General features: G+C 47.2%; 1 protein-coding gene across 2 annotated transcripts in view; it reads right to left on the bottom strand.

Annotated features, from left to right (window-relative positions):
• Positions 1 to 24,681, bottom strand: part of FRAS1 (Fraser extracellular matrix complex subunit 1) — a 362,104-nt gene extending 337,423 nt beyond the window's left edge. For both annotated transcript variants that reach the window (XM_090036905.1, XM_090036906.1), the window contains exons 1-2: positions 23,913 to 24,681; positions 14,366 to 14,397 (exon numbers count right to left, since the gene is read on the bottom strand). In XM_090036905.1, coding sequence (XP_089893031.1) covers positions 14,366 to 14,397; positions 23,913 to 23,988 — 108 coding nt within the window. In that variant the 5' untranslated portion in view covers positions 23,989 to 24,681. The remainder of the gene's footprint in view (positions 1 to 14,365; positions 14,398 to 23,912) is intronic.
• Between the last annotated feature and the right edge of the window lie 1,863 nt (positions 24,682 to 26,544).

Genomic DNA, 26,544 nt, shown 5'->3' with positions numbered 1-26,544 from the left:
CAGGCTGCCAGTGGCTGCAGCGCGGGGTGCCGGGCACAGGGCAGGGAGGGGACGCTTTTCCCCCCACGCACTCAGTCCCACCTTGTAACCCAGCCCCGCTGCCAGCCTGGGCCCCGTACTGGCTCCGGGCTTGCCCATCGGGGCTGTGCATGGCAGCAGCAGCTGCAGCCCCGCTGCTTGCTGCACCAGGCAGTGTTTTCCACCACTGCCTGTGGGCTGCCTAGCGCACAAGCTGCAGGCAGAGAGCAGCAGCAGCAAACACTGCCTGGCACGGCAAGTGGGGAGGGCCTCAGCTGCTGCCACTGCGCGCAGCCCTGACAGGTGAGTCCAGAGATGGCATGGGGCCCAGGCTGGCAGCAGGGCCAGGTTACAATGTGGTGCTAAGCATGGGGAAAAGCAGCCCCTCACTTGCCCTGTGCTGTAGCTGCTTGCAGCCCGTGTTGGGCTGCCTGTCCCTGTTCCAGACAGCCCTGCGTGGGCTGCAAGCACCTGCAGCAGGGAGCACCGGTCATGAGGTGAGCGAGGGGCTGCTTTTCCCCATGCTCAGCACCAGATTCTTCCCTGCTGGTGAGCATGCTGCCCCCAACCTGTACCGCCGGACTGGGGGCACTGGGAGTGAGTGGGCAGGGAACCAGCGGGAGCACAGGGCCCGCACTGGTGTTCTGGGGCTAGTACTGGCAGGGCCCAGAGCAGGGTGGCAGGAGCACAGGGTCCCAGCCAGCAGGGGCTCTATGGAGTTGAGCCAGTCCCCCTCTCTCCCTGCTGGTGCAGCCCACCCTGGCTCCACAGACCCCTGCCAGCCTGTGCCCCACTTTGGGCCCCACCGATGCTGGCCCTGGGACACATGGGTCCCAAGATATTGGGACACTTTTCCCAAGATGGTGACCAGGGGGCAGGGCACCTGCCAGGGGGCGGGGCTACCCATGCAGCCCTCGACAGCCTACCCAAACTGGGTAAGCAGCCCCCTCTCCTGAAAAAATTGTCTGCCCCTGACATAAGTCATTTTAACCTCTGGGGGACAGACACACCCCAGTATAGACCAACTTCTAACAGCCATCACAAAGCATTTTTGTTGCCTTTTCTGTCACCACTGGCCAATTTGTGGGATTTCTTATCAGCTGCCTGTTCTTTGCTAATAAAAAGCCTAGGCAGTTGATAATCAAATTATAATAATCAGTGATGCTGTGTTAATTACCATTTATTGCCAATCCACTGCTTTTAACTGTATCAACAGTTAATTCCCACTGTTAGTTATGTTGTCAAGTCATTGGCCACAAATAGCTAGTTTCATCTTTGCTGTTCTGCTACCCATCTTCATTTGCACTCTTTACTACACCTGTTCTTCTCCTTTCCCTTCCCCTACTCATTTCAGCCATGCGCCTTTTCACCCTCTGCTCTATACCCCTCTGTTCACTCATCTCATTTCCTCTCCCTGATTCTGCCCATCCTTGCTGTCCCACAGACTCACTGCTTGTCATCCTCTTGCCCTTCTAATTTCATCTCTATCACTTTTACTGCTGCCTCATACCTGCCTGTACACCTATTCCCGAGCCTGCCCCTATACCTACTATCTCTTCTCTTCTCCATCCCTCCTCGTCTCTTTTCTCATCCAGTTCAAACTGCCTGTCCTAACCACAGAGGCCTTACATGTCTGCCTGCACAGGCAACTGGTTGGGGGGAGGGGCACATGCCCCCCCAACAGGGCCGTCCCAGCTGCCGGCAGCATCTGTGGGTGCTCACCAGCTCTGTCCCTGCTGCCAATGTTGGTGTCTTCAGGTCCTTGCCAGCTCTGTCCCCACTGCTAACATCAGCATCTGCAGGTGCTTGCCAGCTCCGTACCTGCTGTCTGTGGGTGCCTCCCCAGCATAAGCAACTTGCAAGGGGGCACATGCCAGCCCTGAGATTGGCTGAGACTGGATTCACCAGTGTCTCTAGGCGGTCACCGCTCGCAACCCCACCACTCCCCGCCCCCCAACAGTGAAACTGCCGGCTTCTGCAGGCGGTTGCCGTTTGCCACCCCGCTGCTGATGCCCACAAATTGTGCCCCCCCAGTCTCAGGAGGCGCCAGTCTCCCATGCCCGCCTGCATGACTCCTGCCTACTTCTCATGCCTTTCCTTTCCTCCCATAGCTCACTTTGTAGCTCTACCTCCTGAAAACTTCATACTGTTCCATCTCACCCTCAACCAAGCTCCACTCCTTCATTCTTTATATCTCACACCCTGCAGCTATATTGGATCTGGATTGCCAACCTTCACCCCAGACCTCTCTGCTTTCATAGTTCAGCAAATCCTCTTTATCTGTCCTAACTCTCTTCCCACCTTTCTTGTCAGCTCTTTTAGCTGAAACCATCAGCCAGATCCTGAGATCCCTCTGAGTAATGGGTATGTTGAAGAGAGAGCAAAGTAGGCTTTACACCATTTTTACTTCCCTCCCTCAAATCCTGGGGCTAACCAGCTGCCTGCCTGTTCCTCACAGCAAAGCAAAACATCTTTAATACAAGCATGCTACAAGAGAAGCCAAAAAGCGAGAGCTGTAAAAGATGCTACAAGTACCCAGGAGGAATCTTCTGCTGGCTGGATCAGTGGGTCCATAGCTGTTTTAGGCTGAAAGACTGCTGCAAAAGGCTTGGACAGAATCATTTTTATTTCTGTAAAGCATACATACACTTGTGGTACTAGAATACATTTAGTATTACATTCATTCTAAGAACATGCCTGTGAGGAACAGAATCATCTCAAATATTCATCCAGGACCTAAGGCAGACAGACAACTGTTTTATTTCCATGCCTTATCTCCTGTTTGGATTTTGCCATTCCAGATAAACAGCTTATTTCTCCCTTTGTCCATTAGCTATTCTCCCTCACTTCTTTATTTTTACTACATTTAAAAAGTAAATAAGATATAACATGGAAATCGAGCATCCATGTCACAGATCATACTTCCTTAATTTATTCAACTATATAGGAACCATATTAAAATTTGGTGCTATAGAATTCCTGCACAGTAACTGGACATTTCTGTTTGCTCCACAATCACAGTTTCATTACAGTTTTCTATCCAATTTTCTTTCCCAACTCTTAACTAACACTTATGACTATTTTACAAAAATATTATACTATACATCATCTGTATATAATCCGAATGAGAGCTATGCTATGCAGTGAAACATAACAAGGATTGCTATTTTAGATACATTTCAGTAGATACATCTACTCTGTTTTTAATGGCATTCAATGCTATAATATGATGTTCAGTATTTCCCCTTGGTTTCATTAGAAACAAATGGCAATACAAGTTTGGAAAAACCTAGGACTGAAATGGATTCCAAATTACAGAAAACAAGAAGACTCTAAAAAAATACAGTTTTATTTAGTTTTATTCTTTATTCATGAGAGGTTAGAATGGAAATGTCAAACACCTGCAAGTACTTGGAATTTCTATTCTAATTTCTCATAAATTAAGAAAAATCAATTAAAATGTATTTGGAACATGTTTTAAATCTAAATCTGTCCTTTTACTTTTTCATTAATTTTTAAACTGTTCTATGCCAATGGCTGCTTCAGCTCTCAGTTTCATCATCCTCAGATAATTAATTTCACTTTCCCATCTACTACATCCATAAAAGGTTCACCGTCTTCTAAAACAGGTACAGTGTGTCTGTTGCTGTTCTTCCTAAAACCAACTTTGTGTTCTACCTGTCCAGCTCCCTTCCCCTTCCTCTTGATTACAGTGTTGGAAGAAGCATCAGCAAAATTCCAGACATCAAACCTGTCTTCATCCCGCAACAGATGAATAAAATAAACCAGTACCCACAGGGTGTGATGGGCAAAAAATGCAAACTAATACATCTAATGCATGTTGCCCCCCGCTCTTCTAAAGAATTCTCTGTGCTGCAAAAATGTTACAGCAGTTTAACTGCAAGGACTACATGAACTTTGCTTTCTAAGCAGTATTACTGTCCTAATTGGAAATATTCCATCTGTGCTACAAAGTTTTACTGGTGAGGATGGTGAAATAAGCACATACAATAGGCAGACATCAAGGGGTTTTACTGCAAGACACATCATGGGGAAACCCAAGGACTTCCAGTAACTAGTGTGCCAGTCCACAGTCCCTCTTGCCAAATTCAGCCATGTAGCACAAATATGCACCATTTGGGTACAGCAATGCTCCTTTATGGATCATTAGGGATCCTGGTTTTCTCTGATTAAAAATGGAAATTCTCTGATTAAAAACCCAAAATCTGTGATAAAAATTAAAGGCCCCCCACACGCCCCACCAGTGCTGCTGGTGCCCCGCACTCCCTGCCCACAGTCTCAACAGCCCTCCTGATGCCCCTCACAACAGCCCCCCAGACTCACAGACATGCAGACACAGACACCCATCCCAGCAGGTAAGTGTGTGTGTGGGGAAGGGGCGGGGTAGGGAGAGGGAAAGGGAAGGTGCTTGGGGGGGTAGATAAGGAAGGGAAGTGTGCCCCTGTGCCACTCCCAGGAGCAAGGCCAGGGGGTGAGGGCAGGGGTGCCAGGGGGTGTGTGGGGGCAGGGCTTTGCAGGCAGGCAATGCAGGGTACAGTGTGGTGGTGCCCACCATGCTGCCCAGCTGCCTACCCAGGGAAGGGGGAGGGGGAAGCTGGCATGCTGGAGCACAGCTCCATGGCCAGCTCTGCAGCTACGGTGAGGGAGGTACACAGGGGGGGAGCCTTGGGCTCGCATGCAGCGGCCACTGCCACTTACTTGGAGGGCCGTGACAGTGGTGATGGCCACTGCCTACAAAAACCTCCCACTGCTGCCACTGAGCTGTGCCCGGAGCTGTACAGCCAGCTGCTGGGTGGCAGCAGCAGCGTGGTGGTGGCTGGGTGGCACGCAGCTATCCCCACCACCACCCCGCACTGCGCCACTGCCATCAGCCGCCGCTTACCTGTAGGGCCACATGTACCAGTGGTGACTGCCACTGGATACAAAACCTCCTGCTGCCGCCACAGAGCCGTGTGCAGAGCTGAGCAGCCAGCAGCAGCGGTGCCACATGGGGTGGTGGTGGCCAGGCAGCATGCAGCCACTCCCATCCCCATCACCACCGCACACCGCGCCACTGCTGCTAGCCACACACCTCCAGGCATGGCTCTACAGCAGCAGCAGGAGGTTTTGTATGCAGCGGCAGTCATCGCTGGCACAGGAGGCCCCACAGATAAGCAGCAGTGGCTGCCCGTGACAGCAGTGATGGCCGCTGCCTACAAAACCTCCCACTGCCACCACGGAGCCATGCCTGGAGGTGTGTGGCTGACAGCAGTGGTGCTGTACGGGGTGGTGGTAGAGATGGCTGCGTGCCACCCAGCCACCACCACACTGCCACTGCTGCCCAGAGGCTGGCTGAACAGCTCTGGGCACAGCTCCGTGGTAGCAGCGGGAGGTTTTGTAGGCAGCGGCTGTCACGGCCCTCCAGGTAAGTGGCAGCGACCGCTGTGTGTAAGACCAAGCCCCTGCCCTCCTCCCATGCCCCCATCCCTCGCTGTGGCTGCAAAGCTGGCCATTTAGCTGTGCTCCAGCCGCATGCCAGCTTCCCTCTCCCCATCCCCTGGGCAGGTGGCCAGGCAGCATGCTTGTAGCCCATACATGGTGGGCACCACCACAGTGCACCCTGCATTGCTTGTCCACAAAGCCCCCATGCAAAGGCGCACCCCTTCCTTCACCCCCTGGCCCTGCTCCCAGCTGTGATGTGCCACCTCTGGCCAGCAGCAGCCCCCATTCCCTCAGCCCCCAACCATCTTCCCCAGCCCTGCCCCACAGCCCCACTTACCTCCATGCTCCAGGGGTGAAGGGTGAATCTGAACCTGAGTCTGGCCTTGGCTGCCTCAGAGGCTCAGGCCCCACCTTTCCCCCCTCCCTCCAGGCAGGGCTGGGGGTTTCCTGCCCTTTTTGTAATTGGCTCTTGCAGGCTGGAGCTGTACCAGCCTGCAAGAGCTCTTTGCAAAAGTGGAGAATCTGCTAAAAAGAGAAATCCACGGGAAAGAGAAAACCCGGATCCCTGCAGGTCAGCAATCCTTCACCTTCAAGCAGAGCAGCACGTGAAGGCACCAGCTTATAGTGCATTGCAAGCAGCTATTGGTGGACCAAGCTCCCACCATGGATGCTGCTGGAATTTACCTGAAAGACCAGGCAGCAACATCACCAAGAGCGAAAAAAATAACAGGAAAACAGAGCTCAAGAACCAAGAAAAAAGAAACAGAGTAAGAATAAGCCTAGTTTCACACACAGGAACATGGGTGGATCTAGGAGTTTGAAAAAAGGGGAGTGCAAGTGGTGGGGTGAATCATCCCATAATGCAATGCATATTTTTCTCCACTTAAAAAGAAACTAGCAGTTTTACTAATATGCTAGGGGCCTAGGGCTATTTTATTCAGTATGATCCAAGCTAAAAGAAATATAACAGTCCATGGGGGACTGACTGCCAGCTCCAGGGTGTGGCAGGCACCTGGTGGGAGGGGAAGGGGGTACAGCCATTACCTACCCCCAGCCAAGCCACTGACAGAACTGTCTGTGTATAGAAACATTGCCAGAAGTAGATAACAGACAGGATAGTTGTAGAAGGATAGTTGATTAGAGGAAGATCAAGGGTTGTTAACATCTACAGTGAAAAGACTGGCAGAAATCAAGTAGACAAAAATGATCCATGAAGTCAATTGACTCCCTCAGCTCCACCTGAATAGAAATGCTGCTGCCACTGCCAGGCAGGGTTTTTTAAACTTTCAGCAGAGCAGGAATCAAAGGGGGGTGTGACAGCACTCCCAACCAGTGCCTTGGACCCATCCCTACACAGAAAGACTGGCAAAGGCATAGAGCTCTGACCTCCTGAATCCCAATCCAGTGTTTCAATCATAAGACCATTTGCACCGACTCCAGAAGAGTTGCTCCAGATCTACACCAGGATGAAAGGCATCAGACTATAGGTGACCAATCTCTACTTGTCAGGACCTGATAGGGATCTCTGGGAGTGCCAATAAGGGGGTATGACTGAAATTCCCTTCATCTTGCGGTTTCGGCTCTGTTAGGTCTGCTACCTGCAGAATCCCAAAAAGTTTATTTATTTATATGACTAACTGCATCTGCTGTCTGTGTTAGACCAAGAAATGCAGTTATAACGCTGACTAGAGAGGGTTTCTGAATATGTGAGTTATCAGGGTATTATTATGTAAGTTTCATTACTTACAGACCTCACTTCGGTAGGAGTTTCCCCTTCCCATGAAAAAAGGCTTGGATGGACAAGGCTCAATAGGAACCACTTTTCTGACAAGGAATATTTTTTTCTTCTACATATGGCTACAGGTGTCCAATAAAGCTGCACTGGGAAAGGGAATCCTTGGTTCCTTCACAACATTTCCTCTGTTTATTGTCAGTCAGGCTCTATTGCTCAAAGCGCAAAAGAATCAAGTCCAGTAAAATATTGTAAAATAGTGTATATAAAGTGTTTTTATAAGGAAAAAATAAAATTCACACTCATGACCAGTAAAGAACAGGATTTGCATGTTTTTAATGCAACAGATCTTATTCAAAGTACTCAAAGGTACTAGAAAACAGCACATTAGACTAATCAACTGCGCAGTAATTGCTGTGCACATGTAGATGGTGACACTTACTGCATATTAGATTAGTCTAATGTAGAGTAAAGTATCTCATGTCGACACACCTAAATACTAGTCTATTACTCGTGTGGACAGGGCATGAAGCCCAGCCCAATGAAATACCCCAATGATTGCAATGAGACATGGTCTAGTTGCCTTATCCCAGGAATTTCGAATGTACTTTCACAAAAATGGGGAATTCTTGAGTTCTAACCCCAGCTCTCATATTAACTCTCACTGGACACATCTACACATCCAGTTAGCATGGCTGAATAAATTCCAGCACAGTTTGCACTGGAGTTTATTGCTCCAAGGCACAGCATTTACACATACACCCAGGATCACAGCACACTGAGCCAGGGTGATGCAGCCCCAGCTGGCAGAGGGTTTGGGGCGGTTGGGGGGTCAGCCTGCCAGCCCAGAACTATTCCATCCCAGCTCAATGTGCTGCAGAGGGGCTGGCTGGGGCATGAGGGTGCTGCAGTGTAGGCAGCCCCCACACTGTAGCACCCTTGTGCCCCAGTCAGGCCTGGTCATCTTCTACACATGTATTGTAGTATACTAAACTCTGCCATAGGATAGTCCTTGTGCCGGGCAGTACTATCCTACAGTGGAGTTAATTAGTTTACTTGGACCTAATAGTGTGTAGACAGTGATGCTTTATTGCATCAACTCTGCAGTAAAGCACTTCCCACTGTGACCTACACAGTCATTTCATCTGTCTGCCTCTCTACCCAAACTACAAAATGGGGGTTTCACCAACCTTTTGGGAACATTACATGTACTGATTAATGCTTACACCTTAAAAGTGGCAAATATTTTTTATTTGTACAACAGGTCATAACAATATACTGCAGAGCATCCAGTAGGTAGTAAGTAGCCAGTGGGTAAATGAATGAATGAGAGCAGCCTCTCCCTCTGTACTGTTCTGACATAAAAAGACTGAAAAGGTTCCATTAATTAAAAAAATTGGTATGGAAATGGCTTACAATATCTATTTTCTTTGAGATTTTCCAGGTTTGGATAGTTTTTTCTCTGAAGGAAATAATATAATTGGACTTTTCCTTGATTTCCCATGGGGGACTCACAGGATGCCTTCTCTGCATAGCATTTCACTTTTCAGCAGTTACTACAGCACACAGCCCTAGGTGCTTAGGAAGCAAGTACAGTAGCCTAAGATAATCAATTTCTCTATAATGTATTTCCTTAAGTGTCTCCTGAAGACCCACTTATTCCAGTGCCTACAAGAAATTTGCTAAGTCATCTACTTTTTCTGTTTCATTTTATTTATCCCATGAGTGAGCTGCTTTGCAGAAGGGTGTGATGGAGTGAACTGTGGAAGGACATTTGGAAACTGAATCACAGGACAGATAAGGGAGAGCAATGTGTGGAAGATGTTAAGGCTGGGCAGGGGGTTGGGATTTAGATCCCAATCCTGCAATGGGCTGAACTTTGCTTCTATGCAGAGCCTTCATAGTGTTAAGGGAGGGCTTTATGACTTGGCCCTTGGCCCTGGGAGAAAACATGGGATACCAGCCGCAGGCTGAATGTGTGCACAGGGTTCTGTGCATGTTGATGCAATTGCAGGAGCTATCTTAGTTCTTCAGGGAAAAGTTACTGTTCTGTATCATATTTGTTTTTGAGAGCACTGACACGTCCAACTCACTCTTGCCCCCATCGGTGTTTGGAAAGTGCCTTGGATGCTCACTGGCAACAAATTAATATCACAGTTTTTAAATGAATCAAAAACCTGAAGCAATCCAGAGTAACAGTTTGTAATGTGTCTTCCTCCCTCTTATATTCCCCTCTCAGTCAGCAACAATAGGTGCTGTATTTCTGCCTAGCATACAGCTTGACCTGGTTGTTAAGTAGAAAACCCCAATACAAGTACAATGCTGAAAGTGCTTCATTTCCTTCAAAGTGACATTGTGATTACCCATACACTACTGAATAAAACTACATGCCCAGTACTCAAGCTGAACAAAAAGTGTGACATTTTTCACTGAAGTATTTCCTTTCAATCAAAGCAACTTCAAGATAATCTCTCATAAAAAATTCTAATGCTTCCAAAAACTGTAATGCTCCAATTCAGCAAAGCATTTCAGAACACATTTACCTTTATTTACAAGAATGGCCCCATTGGCCACATCCAGACGAGTGTGGGCACTTGTTTCCCTGGGGACAAGTAGCAGTGGCACGTCCCTGGGGAACACCTGTGCCATGCATGCTCTCATGCAGGGCAGGTTGCCCCGGATGGGGTGGGGAGGCGGGGACCAGCAACTGTGCTGGCCCCAGCAGCCTAACCTGGAGTCCTGGAGGTCTCAGGGAGCTGCAGTGATCCTGCAGCTGGGAGCCAGGCCAGCAGCTGGAGCATGACTCCAGCCAGCCAGGCTCTGGTTTTGGGTGGCAGTCACTGCTGCCACATGCACCAACCCACTTTTTTTAAGTGTGGGTTTTTTTGACTCTGGGATCTCCCAGGGTCAACCTCCCCTCCCCCCCACATCACAAGGTAGTAGTGCAGGGAACCACTGTATGTGCGGTGCATGGCACCGCACACAGGTCTGTGGTGCCACATACTGCTCATATGTGTTCATCTGGATGCACCCATTGACTTCAAACGGAATAGCCACATATTTAAAAGTTAAGCCTGTGGTAAAGTGCCCCACTGAACCATGGAGGAAGGAAAGGTTTTTAACAGAGTTTTTTGACACAAATCGTGGCTAGATGCCTGGCTCCAACGGGGGTCAATGGGCATATGGTACCTACTTGTCTTTTGGGGCCTTTGAAAATCTCCCCTGGAAAGGTGTAATTAAAGGAGTCACAGACAATGCTCAAACATGAAGCACTGCAACATGTTTGTCTAGGATAGTTCAGACAAGGATGATTGTGTCTAAAGAACTTCCTGAGGTCCCTTCCAACCCTACTTTTCTAGAATCTATGACTATGATTTCTGGGGGTCTGATGCCAAGTGATGGTGAATCCCTTCTATGTTACACTGAGCATCCTCATTTTAACCAAACAAGTGACTGTTCAGGGCACTCAAGGTCTTGTGAGGATTGGAACCTATACCTCTTTGTTGTTTTTTTAAAACTTTTTCCCTCTCCATTTCTCTGGTTTTGAACTCCCATCTAATTCAAAAGTAATGTCTCTACCTTAGCTACAATCTCCAAAAAATTAAGATGACAACAGCTGAAAAAGATTTTTTTTCCTCCAAAAAAGCTGACCTTTTCATGGCATTGCCTGCTGTGAAGATAATATGAACTCTATAGCGAAATGATGGCTAAGTGCCTGCAAGCCAGCTGATTGATAAATGGCTTCAACTAGCTAATTGGCCATAACTGGTTCTTTTAATGGAATGTGTGAACATTAGCACGCATATTCAAACTGATGTTTGTCTAACTGGATGGAGCAATCCAAGAGAATAACCCAACAGGTCTTTTCCATCTTTAGCTGCTAAATTCCTCTACATGCACGGTTCCTATTTTCTCATCAAAAATAAGAATTCAAGAAACTATGGAAATGCAGCATTATGGCTGAGAATTTATCTAACATGCTGGTTAGCATGCTGTATATATCCCCATGTGTCTGATCCATAATGAATCCATTTGCTATATTTCATCCTTTACAAGTTTGTACAATGCATTAGTTAAATTGGAAAGGTTCATCCGTTGGATCTGGAGGCTACAGTTTTTTTTCCATAAGATGACCAACCTGACAGTTGGACATATTTGCACATACAAAATTAAGGGAATTCTCCAATACTTATGCAAGGTCCCCACATCAACTGCCATTCAAATAACAGACACACTACAGTTAATACCAGATACTGCACATGCACAAGAGAGCTAGCCATTCTAAAAACTGTTAAGTCTGAATGACTTAAGATTACTACATTTAAAAATTGAGCCATATACCTGTATTAATATCATGCAAGATTTTAATTCTATTAAAAGTAAAGGCTGTTGTACAGCTAAGAAAATCAGTACCAGAACAGATATGATCTCCTAATAACAGTACAGATGTCACTGTACAGGTTTACTTTTATTCATCTCTCTGTCCTTATAGCCAGAGTAGCCACAGAGTATTCCTTTAACTTTGGTAACTACTATAATATTTCTAAAAATATTAAATCTAACTTGATAGATATACACCGTATATTTTTCTGATGCCTGAAATGGTGTTGTCTAGAACTGTATTACTCATTCAGATTAAATGACAAGGAAAACAAACAAAGACCTCATCTGGAAAATCCATCAAGCTTACTGAAAAATTTGGTGCAGGGAGAGCCATCTCCTCTCTATCAGTTTACATAGAAAACAGCCGAAAATTAACAAAAGACTCTCAGTTGAAGGCTCGCATAGATTTCATAGACATTAGGGCTGGAAAGAACCTTGGAATATCCTCAAGTCCAGCCCACCGTCCAAAGGGCAGGAAGTCAGCTGGGGTCATAGGATCCCAGCAAGATAAGCATCCAATTTGCTCCTGAAGGTGTTCAACGTAGGTGCCTGAACCACCTCCGATGGCAGGCTGTTCCAGACCTTGGGGGCTCGGACAGTAAAGAAATTCTTCCTTATGTTCAGCCTGAAATGGTCTCACAGTAGTTTATGACTGTTCGACCTCGTCATCCCTTGGGGTGCTCTGGTGAACAAACGTTCCCTCAGATCCTGGTGGTCACCCCTGATAAACTTATAGGTGGCCATCAGATCACCCTGAGCCTGCGCTTTTCTAGGCTAAAGAGCCCCATGGCTGTCAGCCTGTCGTCGTAAGGTCTGACCTCTGATCATGCGTGTGGCTCTCCTCTGGACTCTCTCAAGCTTCTCCACATCCTTTTTGAATTGTGGAGCCCAAAACTAAATGCAGTACTCCACCTGCGGCCTCACCAAGACTGAGTACAAGGGGAGAATGATGTCCCAGGATTTGCTTGAGAAGCATCTGTGGATGCAAGCCAGCATTTTGGTCGCTTTACTAGCCACAGCATCACATTGTAGGCTCATGTTCATCTTGTGGTCAGTGATGACCCCCATATGCTCACTCACACTGAGTAAACCTGACTCAATGTGTTAACTTCAATGGGAGTACTCAGAGGGCACGTGTACATGTTCATTAATGCACTTTTGCTATTGCACATTATGTTTAGTACCTCTAACATGAGGTACTACATAAAGGCACATTAGGCTGCTCTAATGAGCAGTGGCAAAAGCGAACACCTTTTTAGTGATATTTAATGCGCAGAAGACTAATTCTTCTGTGCATTAGCATATGAACATTGTTTATATCCACAATGCTTTAATGCACAGTAGAAGAGGCAATTGTGCATTAAAGTGTTCTTGTAGACATGCCCAGAGAGTAAGATACTACTCAATGCAAGCAAGGTTATTTGCAACTGGCCCTTAATTTCTAATAATATAAATAAATAAATAAATAAATAAAGTCTTTCAATGATTCTGTGTCCACATCAACTACATCTAGTCAACAATACTAAGCTGAAGAGAGATTTGTAAATATTGCACATATGTCAACTACATGTGGTGACTTAGATGAACATCTCATTTCCTATCCCTTTAGGTCTATTGTATTACAGTCCTGATTGAACCAAAATGCATAGAAGAGATGATCTGCCACACAATTTATTAAAGTTGATGGAGTATAGACAGACTTTTCAATAGCTTTTAAAATACTGTGATGCTCTGTAGTACATTATTAATGGAAACAAATGCAGGCAATCTGCTTCAGCTTTTCACCAAGCTGTCCACCAATGATGCTATGATGTAAATCAATTCCATTCCATTTCTTCCTTTGTGCAGGAAAACTTTAAAGGGGCAACATCAAGGCTGGAAGGCAAAAAGAACCCAACTCCTATAGTTGTATAAAAGTTATACCATCCCAAATAGACTGCAGGCAAGTTTACTGGGAAGTTTTAAGGAAATAAAGCATATAAATCCAATCTCCCATAAATAAGCATGGTGCATACACCGTTAGGTCCCATGACAACAAATCACTGTGTAATTTCAGTGTGTGATAGCAGCTACATATGTAAGCTTCAGAGGGCAAGAAGCTTGTCAATTTTTTTTAAACTCCTGAGTACCAAAGAGAGGGAGGCAAATGTTATATGGAGAATTATCTGCCTACAATGCCTGCCTCAGATATCTGCCCAATAATTAAGAATGGCTGTTTGCAATTACAATAACAACAACACATTAAAAATGGAGCAGAGGGAACTGTGGTTGCCACATCCAAAGACACATTTTTAGTTTTAAAAAGGACAAGTCACAACAAATAGTTTCTAAATAAATATTAAATTTTCTGATAGAAAAGTGTTGATCGGCATATAGGAAGTGTAGAAGATCAAGATACATTCAGTAATCAGAGAAGGATCTTGGAAGTCACCAGCTGTCTTTTACTGTACATTCCTCAATCGCATCGTTCAAAATTTAAAGCCTCTCATCCCTCTCCCACGCACTGGCCAAATTGAAAATGAAATCTGTTTCCCATCTTGCTCAGCTGTAGTGTGATTTGGTTGAAAAAGCCCAGGGGTAAAATCTTAACCTCACTGAACTCAGAAGGAACTTTGCTACTGATTACAATGGGTTCACTATGTCACTTCCTGACTTGTCACCATGTAGGCTCTGAAAGCTGCGGCAGTGACAAAAGTAGCTTAGTCTCAGGCTCAATAATGAGGGCCTTACCCTTAAAGCTGCTTTTTAGTCAAGCATGTGAACCAGTGAAATGCATGAAAATTGACCTACCTCAAATAATGAGCCTTGATAGACACAAGCACCTGTAGGACCAAAAAAAGAACATGGATTAGAAAGGTTCAGTGACTAATCAGTGCTTTAAAATACTATACATATAATACATGCTTATAATTCTTGATTTCTTCATAGCTCAAGCCTCCCACTTATAAAACAAGGTTTTGACAAAATCAGTTTCTTTGTGGCCTTCGCTGGGCACCCACAATTCCCACTAATGTCAATGAGGGTTTTAGATGCATCAGTGATATTCACGCAAAAAAAAAAAAGCAACAGGAGATACTGGTGCTATGAACATGTTATTTCACTTTTACCATACTTTTGACCCCATCCCATCCTAACACCTTTGTTTTTCTTCCGGAGGTCAGTAGAACCCAGTGTTTCCATGACCGCTCTGACTGAAGAGCAGGCCAACTGTTTTTTCCTTCATCAAGGTCTCTGTTTAAAGCCTTAAGCAGAGCAGCCATAGAGAACAAGTACACCATGGGCAGCAGCAATAAAAATTTCACCCATGGTCTTAAGGCAGTGGTCTTAAGCCTAATCTGGAGGGACCAGTCTTTATGGGAATGGGGTAGGTTAGCTCTAATGCCAGGACATTCTTTCACGACTCTTCTGACACTGCCAGCAAGTGGATCAATCAGCCTGGAGCCTCCCTGGAAGGTTTATTTTTGACATCAGTTCACTAGACAGCACTGACACCAGTCACTCTTCTGCTTCATGTAGGCTCTTGTACAGCAAGATGCCCTTACTGTGGCACCTGCGCACCTTTCACACTAACCACCAAATATCTTAATGCAATAAGCTTTCCAGCTTGAACTTGAATTAATGCCATTGAGGTGAAAGTCTTCCAGACTTCTAGCCACTCCATACAGTTCTATCCCTTCTAATGAACTGGCCTTCTAGCAAGGAGACCTTCATATACATCTATTCATAGTGAAAAACTCGTTTGCCATGTAAGCAATCTGCCTAATATTTGCATGTTTCAGTCTTGTTCCTAACATGCACCACCACAGATTTGAAGTCTGCATACTTATGACTTGCTCCTCTCTCCACTAGAACCAGCCCCTCGGTCTACTCGGTGAGCAAAGGCAAATAATAAAAGGTTGTTTCTGTGACATAAGGTTACAGGAGTGATCAACCCACAGCCCACTGCCCAAATCCCCACGGGGCTCTGTATGAGTTCGTAAATTTAGCAGCGGGGGAAAACAGTGGCAATTAACACTGCCACCCCTTTCCCCCTTACCAAATTTCCAAGACCCACATGGCTGGATCAGGCCCAGGCCAAGCTGCTGCCACACAGCTGAACTGGGCCCCAGTTGTGCCTGGGACCCAATCCAGAGGGCCCCATGCACTGGATTGGGCCCTCATTATTCCTACCCCCACACCAGCTCGATCCCAAGAATCTGTGGGACCAAAAGGTTGGGTACCATTCCAGTAACACAAGGTTGAATAACACAAGGATAAATAAAATAAAAATGAACTAGTAAGTTTGAAGGGATATAAAACCAACAACTGGTCATTTGTTTGGCAGATGAAAGACAAACACATGAAGTTTTGGTGCAGCCTGACAACACAAGCTATTCAGCCCTGGCAGAGATATAGACATGGGGCCCTGTTCAGTGAAATGAAGGATGAAGAGACAAAAAGGAGGCCTGAGAACATCTTGCAGTTGGTCTCCTAAAAGGGCTGAACATTTGCATCTGTCCATTTGCCTCTGCTGTACACCTGCCAGACCATTAATGAAATGTCACAGACATCACATTTACAGAAAATAGCCTGTTTTCTTTTTCAGCCTGAGGTCAAGTGTAGAGATAATGGCCAGTAAAACCTGGATAGGGAACTACTAGCATCTGGCAATAAAATAAAGGTGGGAGTTTAACCCTCCAAGTATCAGCCTGGATTATCCTGGTTAGTCCTAGTTTTATTGCTACTCAAATCACAACAGGCAGCCTCTCACATTCTGAAGATATCAAATGCTGGAGTCCATACTCAAACTAAACCCCCACTGCCTTACATTGGCATTTTGGATGAATTTGGAAAGCTGAGAGATGATCCATTCTGCACTAATGAGACTGGCTCTCTTCCTCCACTGCATGATGGCAAGAATGTGGTTTCATGTATGCCTAACTACCCTTGCTTCCAGCCATTTCCCATCCCTGGATTGACATGGCAATTGCTTGAATAATCTGTCCCTTTCATTATTGCTTGGCTCCCACTGAAATAAATAAAAGTCACATGCACTCAAACGAAGAATCTGATCCTTAAACATGCAAGCATTCATGGCATACAAATTGTCCACTAAAAGAAGGAATGTTTCTTCTTTTTGCACTTTTAAAAATCCTTACTACTCTTGACAGGATTTATGCCTGTAAACCACCAAAGAAAGTAAGTGGGGAGGGCGCAGGGAAGGGAAGGCATAAAAATGTGACTGCTTTAAAAAACTAGTACAAATTCCAGTTTTTAAAAATCATTCTACATACAAAGGGTCACATTCTACCCCTGATGAATTCCCGTGTTGTCCATTAAAAATCATAGCTATTTGAGGGTGAGAGCTAACAATGTAGTGTTATTTCATGTTTCTCTTTTGATAATCCTGCAGTAAGTTCTCTCTTCCATCTAGGCTCTCTCAGTAATAACACTGTGTGTGTGTGTATATATGTAGCATCTGTATCACAGTTATTTTGAAGAGCTCAAGCGTCCCAGTTATTTTGAGATACAGTCACATTGTTCACTCCCCATTAATACCCCAGTCAAATCCCTGATACTGACATTGACAATAATGAAAGGGAAAGATTATTCAAGCAATTGATTGGTGAGATACAGTTTGTACACTCCACTTTCATAAATCAAGTGAGAAGGTGGAAAATGAAATCATGAACAAGTTGAATGACAGTTCACTTATTTTCTGGGAGGGAGGCTTCAAACAGCTGTGCACATCTGTCTACTGAAGATGTGACAAGAATATAAATGAAAAGCTACACAAGAAATTGAAAAATAAAACGGGGGAAAAGCAGGCAATGAAAGCTGCCTAGAAGGACCACCCATGAGACTAACAGATTTTGGATGCCTGGAGAAAGGATTTCCCTTAAAGCAGATTAGAGGAAATTGTACAAAAAACCTTGGCGCTGCATTAAAGCAGCTGCTTAAAATTGAGAGCTAAATGTGAAATGGCCTTTACCTTGGGTTCAAGAAGTTAGAAAGATACTACCTGGTCCTCAGTGAATATCACTCTCGTAGTGGAGACAGATTACAAAATTACATCTACACCTCCTGCAAGCCCTTAGCAAGGTGTAATGGGTAGAGGTGCAAAAGGTACATGGGTCCAATATCAGATCAGCACCAATATAAAGAAAATTGTCTATATTGGAAATCAGCCTGAAGTGGTCAATAATTTGGCTGATAAATGGCCCGTGCATGCACGCAGCTGCAGCATAGCATGTAGGCAGTGAAGAGCATAGCTGGCGGTGTGGAGAGCTGCATGCAGCTAGTAAGTCTGTTGTGGTAAAAGGGAAGGGAGGGCTGTGGGAGGGCAGATCAAGCCCCCATGCCAAGGAGGATGGGGCAGGCGCTGCCCAGCTAGGGCAGGGGAAGGTGCAGGATGGAGCCACGGCTCATCCAGGGGGCACAGGAAGGGAGTGATGGGCAGCTCCCTTCACTGTGCACAGCTCATTCGGCGGCTCATCCACTCATCCGGGAGGGCATGTGCTCCCTGATCTATGTAGGGTGGGCGACAGCAGCGCTGGGAGGGGAGCTATGGGGCGGTTACAGCCCTCCCCCGTAGCTCCCTCCCAGCACTGCTGCCACTGCTTACTTGGCCCCTCCCCGGTGCCACCCCAGCTCACAGCTATAGCCCACCCTGCCCACACCCCACACAGATCCAGAGCACATGCCCCTGATGCCCTCCCAGACAAGCAGTGGGAGCAGTGGCAGGAGCCACTAGATGAGCCGCCAAATGAGCTGCACATGATGGCAGGAGCTGCTCCCCTCCCTTCCCGCACCCCCAGATGAGCCGCAGCTCCATCCTGAGTGCCGCCTGCCCTGGCCATAGCTCCACATCTTCCTCACTTTGATCTGCACTCCCATACCCCTCCTCTTCCACCACAACAGACTTAGCAACTGCACACAGCTCTCCATGCTGCCAGCTGTGCAGTTGCAGCCCTCCCCGTCTGCACCCCATGCAGATGCAGGGCACCCCACCCATTGGGCCCTCCCAGGGTGCACACACTAGCAAGAGCCGCACCCCGCCTCCCTGTGCCCCCTGGATGAGCCACAACTCCATCTTATGCCCTGCCCCACCTCAGCTGGGCAACGCATGCCCCAGCCTCAGTCCCACTCCCTCCCTCACACAGGGGCCTTGATCTGCACCCCCGTGCCTCTTCCATCCCCACTCACCTTCCACCACACCAGACTTACCAGTTGTGCACAGCTGTATCGGAAATTGGATAGGTATTGGTGAATATGCCTCCTTAAAAATCAGCTATCGGTATCGGCCCCCAAAATATCTATCGGTGCACCCCTCGCAATGGGAGATTAATTCCACCTAGTAATCAGACCCATGGAGTTCTCCTAGAGATATGCTTATTATGAGAACTTACTTTTTTATCATTATAAACACTAACCACTAAAAAAGTCTTTACTGCGCCTCACTTTCTCCTGAATTGCTCCGGTTTCACTTTACAATACACTACAATCTCTTTAGAAAGAAGCCCCAGGAGAAAACTTCATTAAAAGAGAGCGTTCACTGTAATAGGGTTAGTCAATCTGCTGCATCATAATAATGAAAAAAATTGCTTCCTATCGCAGGATTGTTAAAAGCAGGGGGTTATTATAAAACGGAGGTTGATATAATGGGGCTCTATTGTATTTCATCTACTTTTATTCTACTTATGAAAAGATAAATGATAGTTTCAATGCTTAAAATCTATTCACACCTCAAGATTTAAAACAAAAGACCAGTGGCACATGTTGCCTCAACAGTACATTTTAATTAGATGGAAAACACCATTTTACCCTTGCAATAGGATTACTGCTCTTGCTTTTCTTCTTACCTCAACTGAAAAGAAGTTTGGAATCCTAACAAGTACATTAACATGTCTAAGCCACTGTAAGATATCCTTGAAAATCTAAAGTTCTGAAAAGCCAATGATAATAGAAAAGGAAGAATTAACATATCATATTCCTGTATGTAGAGGTCGTAATCAAAATCTGAATCCCACTGTGCTAACCACTGTACACCCAGACAGTGAAACAGTCTCTATCCCAGAAAAAATTTACAGTTTAAGCAAGCATAAGGTAAGGCATGGGAGGGGAAACGGATTCACAGAAAAGTGAAAAAAATTGCCCAAGATGACACAGTAGGGCAGTGGTAGAGATGAGGACAGATCCCACTTCTCCAAATTCTTAGTCCTACACCCTATTTGTTTGACTGCAGCATCAGACCTGCCTCTTTATAACTGCAAATAAAAGACACAAAAGCTTGTTTCTTAAAGTCTGAATTAAACGCCAGGACTTATTTCACCCTACCACAAACTGTAATGGCAGTTATGGGGAACAGTATTATTGACCTGGAATATATGCATAGATGGATATTCTGTTTTTTAGCTAATTTTCTTACTGCTGAAGCACCCTGACCTTGAGACAGTCACTTAACTGTTCTGTAAAATCTATACAATGCATCTTGAACAGCAAAGTTTTCAATTCAAGTTCATGGACTTTGCCTAGGATTCCAAGTCACACAGTGGTTTTATAGAAGAGTAATCTTCTGCAAATCCCAATACATTTGAAAAGAAAGAGCTGCCTTGAATCCTAAAGGAATACATTCCCACTCACGCACTGAACAACCCCAGAAGGAAAAAGCAAGCCTACTGCGTGGGCACTCTTGTGTTGTATCCCCTAAACTTAGAGGCCATTTGGGCATTTTCAGGGAAGGCAGGTTACTCACAAATAATTCTCTGACTTTACACTGGACAATGGTGCTTTTCAACAAAACACATAACTGCTATAATTGACCCAGATAACTACAGAAAGTGAGCAAAGCCTGTAGAGATGCCTATATGACTTAAGAGAATAAGTCTCATTAATTTTCAATAAAATTTGGGCTCTTAACTTGACTTAGATTATGAAAATGTACCTAGTGACTGAAGTAATCATCTGTTAATTGTTATTGACTAATAATCCGAAAAGCATTAAATTACATTAAATGTTTATGTCAGTGAAGCATTAAGGTCTAAATTTAAAACAAAGTCAAAGGCTGCCATTTCCACAGCAAGTAAAACTCAACCAGATTTTATATCCTTCCCTCTATACATAGCATAGAAGGAAACAAAATGCCACATGCAATGGGACAGCAAAGGAGCTGCACTGGAGAGAAAGGCAGCTACATAGGAAGATTATGTATACCACCAGGTATTTTCTGTCATGCGTACCATCCCAATTCCACACTGATAAGGGCAGTACAGGACAAAAGGCGCCTTTGCCAAAAGCAGAGAGAGAATGCAGGGAACATACCCATCTACACAGCATATTCCTTCTAAAAACAGTTTAAAATTCACCAGCAAAAAGGCCTATCACCACACAGTGCACACCATCTGAAATCTACCTGCCCATGATATTTTTCTCTCCCACTTTTGAAATACTATAGAAATGATTACTTGGATTACACTGCCTCAATTCCATTCACAGCAATCACCTCCTGCCATGAGTCCTCCGAGTAAAACCTTCCAACTACTTCCTCAGAAGCTAGCTTAATTTTCACTTGGGACAAACGACCACACTAAGGCCTTATCTGTATCAGCTCCTGACTGTTACCAAACCCAGTTCCCCCCAAACAGGAAGAGTGCAAAATTAAACTAGGTGCTAGTGTTCCCATCAGTATCATAAAGACCTTGTCCTGGGAGAGTGATGGTGACATCATGCTCAAAGCACTGATGGCTAAGTGGGACAGTTATCACTGCTACCAATGGTGGAGTTGTCCCCATGGCAGCAAGAGCTAGACACTTTATAGAGCAGAAGTGACCAATGCACAGCACGTGTGCTGCAAGTGGCATAGGCATCCTCTGTGTGGATGGTAGGGGAGAAAGCAAAGAACACAGTGGCAGATAGGGCAGGGAACAGAAAGCATAGCAGCCAATTAGGCAGAGCACAGGGCAGGAGAAATGGATCTGAGTGGTACTTGGGGACGATGAGATGTTTACCACATGGCAGGCCTACCAAAAAAGGTTGGACCCTACTGCTTTAGAGGGAAAAGCCTAATGTAGTCATAGCCCCACTGCTTACATACTGCAATATAAAAGGCAGATAGTGTAATGTGGTGAATAAAGGACGAGAACAGGGATTTGGCAGCACCATCTCCAGGCCAGGCCTCGGACTATCACCAAGAAGAACATCCCACCCACCCACTTGCTTTCAGCTGAAGAACACCAAATCCTGGGAATGGGGCAATGTAGCTGACTTAAAGCAGCATAGTCCTCTAGCACTCTCTGTCTCCCTGTCTTGGACATACTTCTTGGTGAACACTGAGGGTTGTTTTTAAGACAGCTACCCTGCCTTATTTCCAGGATCTGGAGTATGCTGAGCAAGAACAAAGAAGAACTAAGTACTCCTCAGCAGCCATCATGGGCATGACAAAAATATACCCCGGATGTTAAGAGACTGGGTTGTATCTGGAACTCCCTATACAAATCTACCCAACTCCAGATGCAGTCAAATAAAAGCTCTGTTCTTCTAGAAGTAAAGCCCAAACAAGAGGCCTCTTTTGAAAAGTTAGCCCTTAGCAACACTGTACCTCCATCTAGCCAGCCGGTGAAACTGGGGGGAAAATCTACATTTCTAAAATCTGAGATCCTTCTGCGAAAAAAAAAAAATCTATCCAGGCATCTCAACCATTGTGTACTTATCCCAGAATACTCCTGGGAAGAGTCAATCTCCTTATGCCCATTTTACACCTGGGCAAGGGAGACACTAAGGATGTGTCTACACTAGGCACAGCCCAGCAGTGTATAGACTACTCAGCCTGACTCTGAACCTCCCCAGACTGACTTTGTATATGGCAATATACAGCTCAGTATTAAGCTAGCTTCCAGGGTAGGTTTTGCAGTCCACACTGAGCCCATTTTCCTGTGGCCCTAAGAACTGACATACCCACTGGGACTAAGAGTCCTTTTGGCTCAGCATCCCCCAGTGGAAGGGCATAAGAAACAGGGCATCCATGCCCACCATCCCCTCCTAGTCACCAGCAATACCTAGGTTTTAGAGTGTCCTAAGCCAAGTTACACGTCTTACCATTGTATTTAATAGCAAGCGGGTGGACCTGTGGCACATACAATCTCCAGTCCCCTTTTTGAAGTTATATAACCTCCACCACATCCTGTGACAGTCAGTTCCTCAGGTTAATTATGCATTATATTACAAAAAAAGCACTTCCTTAGCTGCCTACTGATTTAATCAGGTGGCCAGGCTGCACCAGGTACCCAACTTAGCCATCTGAAAGCTAGCTGGAGCATGCCTGTGGCACTGGAGCAGACTGCAAGGCAGGCAACAGCAGCAGCAGTAGGCTTTCTTGGCAAGAGCTCCAGGCTCCTAGTCATGCACTTGCAAGGGGACTTGGGCACCTGAACCATGCAGGTGCCTTCCATAGCCCTCCCTCCAACCACATGAACCTGGAACGCCAAGTCTGCAGCCTCCTTGCTCCTTTGTGGCAAAACCTTCCTCTCCCCTTTCCTTGCTGCCTAGAAGAATCATACTCCTCAGCACATTTGCAGAGGCAGTGAACAGAAGGTGAGGGGGCAGGGCTGGGAGGCAGGTGGGAAAGGGTGGCAGTACCATGAGCTGGCCCTGCACAGAGTGCCTTGCCAGGACTAGCCACCTCCCAGCTTGCAAGGGCTGCCATGAGTGGTGGCACAAGGAAGTGGAGTCTAGCCCCAGTGCTGGATCCCCCACCACAGCTGCTGGCCCCAGCTGTCTGCAACAGGTGGCTGAAGCAGCACCCCTCAGCTGGGCAGGGAGGGAGGAATGGAGGGAGGAGGGTCCCACCCTGCCAGCCCAGCCCTAAGCCTACGCATGCAAACCCGCCCTCAGGAGACAGCCTTGCCTGGATGGTGCAGCTCCCCGCACCACTCAGCCCTGGCTCTTCTAGGATCATGGGAAAGTAGGGCTGGAAGGGACCCCAAGAGGTCACCTAGCCCAGCCCAGCTCCCTGCTCCCCTCTGCTACCTCAGCACTCAGGACACGGGGCCCCCACTGTAAGCCCTGCCCCGGGCTCACGCGGGCTCCGGCGGGGCAGGCCATTGTGAGGCGCGCTCCCTCCCTCGTGCCGCGCGCCCATTCATTCCCTCACGCAGCCGGGCAAAAGTCGCCAGGCGTCCACCCTCCGCAGGGCCCGGGCCCGGGGCAGTGCTGCGGGGCGCAGGGGCCGGCCTGCAGGACCTCCCTCCCCGCTGCTGCTATAGCGCCCGTGATATAAGGCAGGCAGACCACCGTCCCCCGGCTGCCAGAAGTTAATCCCGTGCAAAACACCCCACGGATGATGGTGGAGGGAGCCACTCACCTTCCGCCCGAGGCGGCCGCGCTGCCAGCGCAGCCCAGAGCAGGGAGAAGCGGAGCCAGGCTCCCAGGCAAGCCATAGCCGGAGGCAGCGCCGCCAGCCCCGCCGCCCAGGTCTTCCGCTGGAGCAGCCCCGGACGCGCCTTCCGCGGCTCCGCTGCTGCTGGGAGGCACCGGCTTCTGCAGTCTGCCCCCACGCCCGGCTCCACCGGGCTGGGCTCAGCCGCGGGGGGTGCAACTAGTCCCGGAGACTTCGGCGGCGAATCGGAAGCCAAATGTCAGCGGGGCCCGGGGCGGAGGCGCCGCTTCCCCCACCCCGGTCGCCAGGGGCCGCGACCAGCACCAGCCCGTCCCTGAAAGTTGTGCAGCCCCAGCTGGGCTCGCCGCCCGGCCAAGTCCCTCCTGCTCGGCGCCCGCCGCTTGCAGGGGCCGAAGCCACAGCAGCGCCCCGGCAGGTCGCTCTGTCCTCCGACCGGCGCTGCCGAGCCCCGGATCCCACGACGCCCAGCTCTGGGGGCGGACAAGGGGCTCCTTCGCCTGGGAAAGGGGCTGGGCCCCTGGTGCAGCCCCTCGCCTCGCAGCCTCCCCCCTCCTACGCTGCTCGCGGCCCGGCGGGGAGAGAAGATCCGCCCCCTCCTCCCAGGAAAGTTTGTGCTGCTGCCGCAGCTTTCTGCTTTCCCGCATGGACACACACACACACAACGCGTTGCCTCTGGGCTGATCTCGGTGCAGGCGATCGCTAAAAAAGATGCAAAAGGAACAAATGACAAAGGGACTTTGATCCCGAAAGCTTGCAGAAAAGGACAATTTTCTTGCCATTTTCCAGTTGGTGTAATAAAAGGAGTCATTTTGGAACCAAGAGTTCTAGTTTTTTGTATGTCTTTTTGTCTCAGACCAACAGGGCTACCACGTACACCCCTGAAAGGAACAAACAGTGCTTGTGGTTGAAGAAGCAATACCTCCCCCCTCCCACACACACACACACACAGCTGTGGTTGGGCTGTGGTTGTGGTTGGAGAAGTATTAGGCCTCCTGCACACACTGCTGGTGGTTGTGGCTGGAGAAGTATTATGCTACCTACACATACACACCAACACACACACACACTGCTACTGGTTATAGCTGGAGAAGTATTACCCCCTACACTTGCCTTTCAAGTGTATGATATTTTTTCCCAGACAGGCAAAGCTCCTGCAGCAGGTCTGGGGAGAGAGAAGCTGGAGGGGGGGGGTGTTAATTATAAAGACTTGGGAAAGGGATATTTGCAAAGACAAAGAATTCCCCAAGAAGTAAGGCAAGATCCTAGAGTCCCACATGCCTGGAAAGGAAGAAAAAAAATAATCAGCAACCCCAGAGCTGGGATCCCCTGTTTTAAAGAAACTCCCTCTCTATCAGCATGAAAATAGACCCAGGGCCTGGCTGGGATTCCAGAAGGTCACATGGCAAAGAGAGAAAGCAACCTGATCCCCCCTGATTCATTCTGCTGGAGTTTATAGTGTGGCCTTTTGTCTGAGATTGGATCCAAACAAGTTGCACAGAGCCAAGGCCAGGGGAGGTCGTGAGATCTCTCTATGAGCTAGTAGTTCCCATTGAGAAAACTGATGCTTTGGACGGCCTTCTACAACAGAGTCTGGATCCTGAAGTGTGAGAGGTTTTCAAGGCCTGGCCCTGAGACTGGGAGTGGCAAAGTGTCTTATACAGAATACTGCAGCATTTGTTTCACATGAGCTCCTGTTGTGGGGTGGCATGATCCACTGGACAAGAAGTCAAGGAGAGCTGTCTTCCATTTCTAGTTCTGCCATTAAGCTGCTGTGTGACCTCAGGCAATCACTTCACTTCTCATCCTCTCATAGTTTAGACTAGGGGTAGGCAACCTTTTCCTGATGTGGGACAGAATGACCTATCCTTGGGAGAGGCAGGTGGGGATTAGGACCTGGGGACCAACCACCACTTGTTCCCAGAGCAGCTAGTGCTTCTCTATATCAGCATGGGGAGAGTGCCTGCAGATGGTCCCACACCACTGAATATTGCAGAAGACCAGATCCAACAGTTCTGCGGGCCACGTGGCAGGCAGAGATTGCTGACACATGGCTTAGAGGCAGGCACCATCTTCTGTTATGTGAATGTTCCAGGCCTGGGACAGCGAGTCTCCGATCTTGGTTGGAGACTCTAGGTGCTGCTGTAGTATCACTGGCTAAGTACTTACCTTAATTGCCCACTATACTATATTTAAGGCTACAGTCCTGATTCAGTAGGGGTGCATACAGTGCCGTATCTATACTCTCAGTGGAGTCTTTTGTATTGGATGAACTTTCAGTATCGGGCCGCCCTTTGTCAGAGATAATGATTTTTTTGTTGTAAAAATCTTTATCACATCTGTGATATCAATGACTTTAAATAGTTCATTCTCAATTGATAACATTACCAATTCTGCACAACATTAAAACTTTTTTTAGCAAGTATAATTTTCTGTTCATTTTTGGGCCTCCCTTTCTGTCTGGGCCCCAGGCAGCCGACCAGTTCGCCCATGCTTGTGTCCAGGTCTGGGTATACATGGACACAAAAACTCTCTCATTCATGTAGTGCCAGGATCAGCTTTGTAGTTTACAAAGGCACTGGAGCAGGGACTGTGATAA

This window comes from Crocodylus siamensis, chromosome 2 (genome assembly GCF_052110815.1).
Source record: "Crocodylus siamensis isolate JL-2025a chromosome 2, ASM5211081v1, whole genome shotgun sequence".
Classification (NCBI taxonomy): domain Eukaryota; kingdom Metazoa; phylum Chordata; order Crocodylia; family Crocodylidae; genus Crocodylus; species Crocodylus siamensis.
Note: the sequence above shows the minus strand (reverse complement) of the source record. Positions and strands in the feature narration are given on the sequence as shown.